This window comes from Cibotium barometz, chromosome 51 (assembly GCF_041138505.1).
Source record: "Cibotium barometz isolate CiBa-2024 chromosome 51, ASM4113850v1, whole genome shotgun sequence".
In the NCBI taxonomy this organism is placed as follows: Eukaryota; Viridiplantae; Streptophyta; class Polypodiopsida; order Cyatheales; family Cibotiaceae; genus Cibotium; species Cibotium barometz.
The window spans coordinates 16,312,537-16,319,162 of record NC_141096.1 but is presented as its reverse complement, the minus strand read 5'-3'; the positions used below and the strand labels follow the sequence as shown (position 1 = coordinate 16,319,162).

Sequence of the window (6,626 nt, the reverse complement as noted above, 5' to 3'; positions counted from 1 at the left end):
TTTTAGCTCTCTAATACGTCATTCTAACCAAAAGTTATGGTCATTCTATGTAAAAGATAAGAAAATAGCTTAAATTCTTTTGATAGAATATCTATTTTTATTACATCATAATTAAGTGTCAATCGTTAGTAAAAAAATATGATGACATGTGTATTCTCTACAAGTGTCTTTTAGCTCAATAGACATTGGTATTACCAAACAAATTACAATTACTAAGAAAAATTACATAGAAATGAATCTTCTTGTGCAATAGGGCCTACAAAAAAGTTTATTATGGAAAATTCTATGGCTCTTAGAGTATGATGGAGAATTACATTACGCAAACCTGTGTAATTATGTTGAAGAGTGTAAAAGTGAGGAATGCTACTTGTTGGAGAGACAATGATTGCCCACTCGGCTTACATGATTTTTGTTAAGATCACATGTTAAAAGGGAAGGACTCTATTGTACAATCTTGATTTTAATGCAAAGGACCAAGTTCCAATTGATGGTGGTCTTGAAAGTAAAAGAGCCGTAATTTTGATTTTGGACTTGGCTGTACAATCTTGATAACATGTTGAAGTTAACTATGGTTTACATGACACATCATAGTGTAGGGCGTCCTTCAATTATTATGCAAAAGGCCAAGTTCCACAAGACCCGTGATTTTTATTTACATCACATGTTGAAAGGCCAAATCTTTTTGTGAAAAAGATAGGTAGGGCTGGATTCTATAAAAGGGTTTGCCAAAGCAACCCTTTTGCATTGCATTTGGCATACACTCACTGGTGATACTCACATTCACATTTCAATAGCCATGGCTCTTCGCAGCAGGTAGGTAGCTTCTCTCTCTTGAAAGACTCAAGTAAGCGAGAAGGACAACTAGTCTGGCATGTGTAGGTAGTCTATTATCACGAGCAGTAATGGGTAGGCTAGCTACTGGTAATGTAGAAGAAAAAGGAGACTGTGCATATTTTCTCTCTCTCTCTCTCTCTCTCTCTCTCTCTCTCTCGGGTCGTATGAGCAAGAACGTCATTGAATCCCCCCGCGCCTCCTTCCCTCCCTCCCCCCTCTCTCTCTCTCTCTCCCCCAATTACCTGGTCATTTGGTTTGGTTTGCGTCAAATAAGTGCCTGTTGTAATTATTTCGTACATTTATTAATCAAGACAGGGAGCTAATATATAAGCATCGGCTTTTGGTTGAGTGCAGCAATATTGTGGTGGTGGTGGTGGTAGCGGCAGCGGCGGTGTTGATGTCGGTCGGGGCTGATGCTATTCACTGTCCTCCGCAAGGCGAACTGGTGTACCCATACTGGTCACTTTGCTGGAGCCCAGCACAGTATTATGGTCAAGAGGTGTATGAATTAACGGCGATTTCAGGAGGAAGCCTGGCGCCGGAGTGGGACGAGAGCAATTCAACCTACTATGTGCGCTTGGCGGATGTAGGGGCTAGGTATACGTTCAGCCACCTTAGTAGAGAAATACGGCTTTGGGTAGCGCAGTCCGACGACGTCATAATCACGAATGTGGAAACCCAGAGAGCTTTGGGCTGGAGACAAGAAGGCGAAGGCGAATGGTTCTTGGTGGAGCTTGAACTAGGAGGCAGTCTCTTCCAGTTTTCTACAGCTGAGAACGTGCCGCTAGTGCCGCTACCTTGCCCTGCGATTGCGGGTGCACGCTGTGAAATATACAACATCCTCAACTTCAGGACTTCCCTTGGCTTGAGCCCATATGTGGAGGATGGAACTACATACTTCAAACTATCTGACAGCTCGAATACACTCCCCTTCTTGCTCAGGCGCAGCAACAACTCCTCTATCGACATTAAAATGCCCACCACCGCCGCTTCCGTCTAGCTCGCCCAAATATCATACAACAGCTCCTCTATCGATAATAATAATTGTGATCATCACATCCTAATAATAATAATTGTGAAGGTCGCCTCAAAAATCGTGTTTTCCGAGTTGTTCTAGTGTGACTCCGCATCTAAGCTAAGTACTTACGATACAGGATTATGTAAATGGTATCCCTTGCAGTAGTACCCTTGTGGTATATTTATTAGCATGGGTGGCTAAGTTTTTTTTTTGTTTGGGAGTGTTTAGACCTTTAATAGTGACTAATGGGCTGACTCGTTCTTGATGGGCAAGAGTATTCTTGCATGCATAAAAACAAAGGCTCGTCTTCGAAGGTGAGTAAGGATAAGCTTTATAATCCTCAACTTGCTAACCTTATTATTATACTGAACACACCATGCTTGCCATATATATCCATGTTGGAGCTCCTAAAGCACTTATTTTTCTTTGAATAAAGCAACAAACTTGGCATAAATATATATCTAATATTTTAACCCAATATAGTGATGACAATCTTTACACACCTGAACAAAGCATTAAAACAATCTTCGGGCAACTTGATTATCTGTTCTTGGAAGCCTATACTCCTAGCCTCCATTTGCCAAAAAAAAAATAAGATAAAAATATTAGAAATTGTAAAATATAATTTTCAAAAAGAAGAAGAACAAAGATAAAACCTTACAAAACTAATTCGGTGGATCAATATTTGAGACGAATGACATTATTTACTAAGATTAAGAAATATTGACTACTAATAAAAAAACCTCGCATTAATGTCTTTTGTTATTTTTACTTCCTTGATTATTTACTTTTATATAATTTTTTGTTTTATCTCCATTTACTTACTTCTTGTCACCCTTAAATTCCTCCTTTACCTTTCAAATCATCTTTTTATTATTATTTGTTTTTAAAATAATTACAATAATCACCCTTAAAATCTTTCACCAGTGACTTTCATGGGATTGTGGTACATTCTAATTACATTAATCTTTCACTAGTGACTTTCATGGGATTGTTATACATTCTAATATTCTCGTGTAAGATGCTACGCTAAAATGGCCACCTTCCCATTAAGAACTGTATGAAAGTTTAGTACTAGTCGAGAAAAAATAATTGTACCACTAAGACTCCGAGCTTGTGTATGGTTGTATGGTCTTTATGTTTGAACCTTATTCTTGCTCATTGTTTTGGTGTTATATTTTGTTAGATTCCTGAGTTTTATACGAATTATTGTGAAGATTAAATGTAAAGTACATAATTTAGCCTTGGTCTATGTGGTACGAGGTTTGAGTGCTCCCACCACCTTCGTGGGTTCAAATCCTTTCAGGAAGAGATTTACTGTGAATTACAGACCTTATATGCTACTTATTATTCCACAATGCTTACTTTGCGTCTATAATAGGACTTTTGTTCAGCTGAATATACTTCAATTATTTTCTCCTGTTAACCCAATTCTAGGATTAATAAAGCTATTGCCATTATCGTACATTAAGGAGTCAAGGTAGATACACTAAATGGTCATACATTCAATATATGAAGCAATGGTGTCCAAATCTACAACTTTGACGGGCGCTCATAATGGTCTAATGGAATACTTATGGTGATTTGCACTTTAAGAGCGTGTGATATAGCAAGTTAGGATGAAGTCCCAAGTGATGTACTTCATGGATATATTATGATAGTACTCATTGTAATAGCATTAGGCCTCTTATGAATCTAAGGTGCCCGATCGGCCACATTTTGAGTGTGAACATTTATGGCCATGTATATAAGTGAATATCTCTCATAATACAAAGAACTCTCCCATTGTGCAATAGAAACTTTCTCTTGCTAATCCTCTTGCTAATATCTCTCTAATCCATGCTAGTGAGTGTGTGTGAGTGAAGTGAGGTGAGAGGAGAGACGACTACACATAGTGCAACACGACGATGTGACAATGCTCGCGGGAGGCATGATGGAATTGCTTCTCAAGGAGTTGTGGGGCTTGGAGACCTCAAGGGTTACGATCTCGGCCCAATAGAAAGATCCCCACAACAGTTGCGGTTCACCAGGTAATCTTCTTGTTAGATGTGTTTTGAAGGGGGTTTGGGTGAGCCACAACATTTCTGGCGCCGCTCTTCCGGGAGCCCATGCCTTGACTTTTTCCACTATTTGCTCTCTAATCTACACATACCCATTGTCCATTGTCTTAATTACTGGTTTCCCATGAAAAAAATATGGTTTTGATAGAGATTTGTGTGTGATTTTGTAAGAAATGGCTCTCTTTTTTTAATTTTTGAAAGGATAAATTTTTGGCCTAAATGTGTTATTTTGTTAGTTTTAATATAGTTTTTAGTGCGTGTTAAGTGTTCACATAGGGTGTGTTAGGTAGAGTTTGCATCCATTACATCAAAGAATGCAATCCTTTATAATTTTATATTTTTTAGCTCTCTTTAGAGTTAAACATAGAGCTAGAATCATTAATTTTTGTTTGATTTGTGTGTTTTTTGTTTGACTTGTATCCATTAGAGTATTAGGGGTAGCTTAATGCTTTTAAACAAAATCTCAAAACAATGAAAAACTCTTAAAATTGACTAATATTTCTTAATTGATAAGTTTTTATCATTAAGGGGTGATTAATCTAGTTCAAGTGGTGAAAAAACTAGAGAATGTGTTTTTTGGGATCAAATTCGATCATGTAAGAGGTTGAAATTAGTGTTCTTGAGTGTTTTGAGAATATCTTGATTGGAGAAATTTCCCTCTCTTTTGCTTAATTTTGCATAAAGAGAAGAGACTAAAATCAAGAGTTTAATTAATCTCTAATTATGGAATAATTTACACATTAGTTAATGCATATAGCTTAGAAATTTCATGCCCTATCCAATGATGTGAATTAATTAGTGAGATTAGTGTCTAAGTAGAGCCCTTACTTAGTCCAAAAGGGAGAAAGATTAGAGAAAGGATTAATCTTTGATTAATTCTTAATCGCTTTTTTTTCATAACTCATTAAGGCTAATGAGCATTGAATGAAAAGATGCCTCTTAGTTGGCAATTGGCCACTTTTGGAAGTCATTTATGAGAGGTAAGTGGTAGCATAAATGTGATGACTTGTCTAGATTCCCTTAACTTTTTTGAAAACCGTATGTGACACCATTTCACGCCATGAAATGTATTTATTAAAAAAGGGGGTGTTTCACGTTCACGTTTATGGCTTAAGTGTTTCACAATGATGGCTTAAGCGTTTCACGCTTATGGGTTAAGCGTCTCATGCTCACGACTTAAGCATTTCATGCTCACGGATTAAGCATTTCACGCTCACAGATTAAGCATTCACATTCATGTGTTAAGCCTGTTTCATGGATTAAGCCTATTTCACGGATTACAGGTGTTTCACGAGGTACGGTTGTCAAGCTACGCTTGTATATCCTAAACTGTGAGGCCGATGAACGCGTTCTAGTTCTCATTGGAAGGCTTACATGGAGCTTTTCAAATTTGGTCTTGAGCGTTTATCGAGGGGGGCAAAATCGCTCAAAAAAGACCACGTACCATGTGCGGGTTACTTTCTGAGTGTCTAGACGACAAAATAACAAAAAACATCAAAGAAGCAAAGTTGTAGTACTCTAAAAATACTACAACTCTCTCATATGGCATTTTTTCAAATTCCTTTTGGAACACATTCCAAAACAAGCTACGAAATAGGAAAAATCTTTCCAAGATTTTTTTAAATCTTGAGAGAGTGATGGAAAATAGGTTTTGAGACCTCAAGACAAGAATGTAAGTACTCAAGGCATCATGTGGCTCAATGATGGGGCTACTCTTGGAAATAGTGCCAAAAATGATCAATGTTATATCGCAAGAGAGGCGTAGGTGCACTTTCTTTGTTGTTGATGCCTTGCTTTGCCTTTTCTCGAGAGCATACCATGCTTAATCAAGAAACTAAAATACCATGGAAAAAACAAATGCACAGGGTAAAGGTGTGACACAACTTGTCAGAAGCTTGCATTTAAGATTCTTGTAGTGCCTTTAGAGTATATAAGAGCTCTTATTTATCTTGCCATTGCATGGTCTAAGCTTACTTAATCCTATAACACACACTTAATCTCACTCATACACGCACAAACACATTGAGCACACAAGAGATCAAGTTGTAAAAAAGTAAGAGAAACAGACTAAAGAAGAAAAAAAATCTTAGATTATGCATAAGTGAATGCGGCATTGAGAGTTATGTTTTAGCTTTTATACTTGACCTTTTAGTCTTTCACCTCTAGGAAGTAAAGCCTTAAAATCAAATCGTGTGCACCTAGCCCACCTAAACTAGTGTAAATATCTAGAGCATGTAACCTAAATAGAGATGTTTCATGGTGCACCTTTTATAGGCGAGCAACAATCACACATGAAAAATAAAGTCTCATTAGGTGAGGCTGAGCTGATCCGATGCCTATGGCTAAAGATGATAAAAATGATATGATCAACAACACACGCACACACACATGTATATATGTATGTATGTAGCACATGTATGTATGTAGTATAAGAACCTCCCAATAAAGGAGAAAGTGACTAAGGGGTTGTGGGAAACAAGCAGACGGGTTTCATTTAGTGTATTGTGCATGAAACATGCACATTTACAAAAAATGGAGTCTTGAATGGTTGCAATAGGCTTATGCATAAGGCCTATTGCATAATATGTTAAAATGAACTAACGTTTTGATTTATTATGATAATTTTTTGTAGGTCTATTCAAGCAAACAACCACCAAGGGTTTACGCCACGGGGTGGCTCATACGACTCTCTTATTCATTCAACCTCATGTTTA

At 37.4% G+C, this 6,626-nt stretch overlaps 1 protein-coding gene across 1 annotated transcript; it reads left to right on the top strand.

The window, feature by feature from the left end:
* The first annotated feature begins 713 nt into the window (after positions 1 to 713).
* Positions 714 to 2,062, top strand: LOC147609366 (uncharacterized). The gene is made up of 2 exons (XM_086787627.1): positions 714 to 813; positions 1,189 to 2,062. Exons 1-2 carry the CDS (start codon positions 797 to 799, stop codon positions 1,832 to 1,834), a joined length of 663 nt encoding a protein of 220 aa, XP_086643753.1. The 5' UTR covers positions 714 to 796; the 3' UTR covers positions 1,835 to 2,062.
* The last annotated feature ends 4,564 nt before the right edge of the window (positions 2,063 to 6,626 follow it).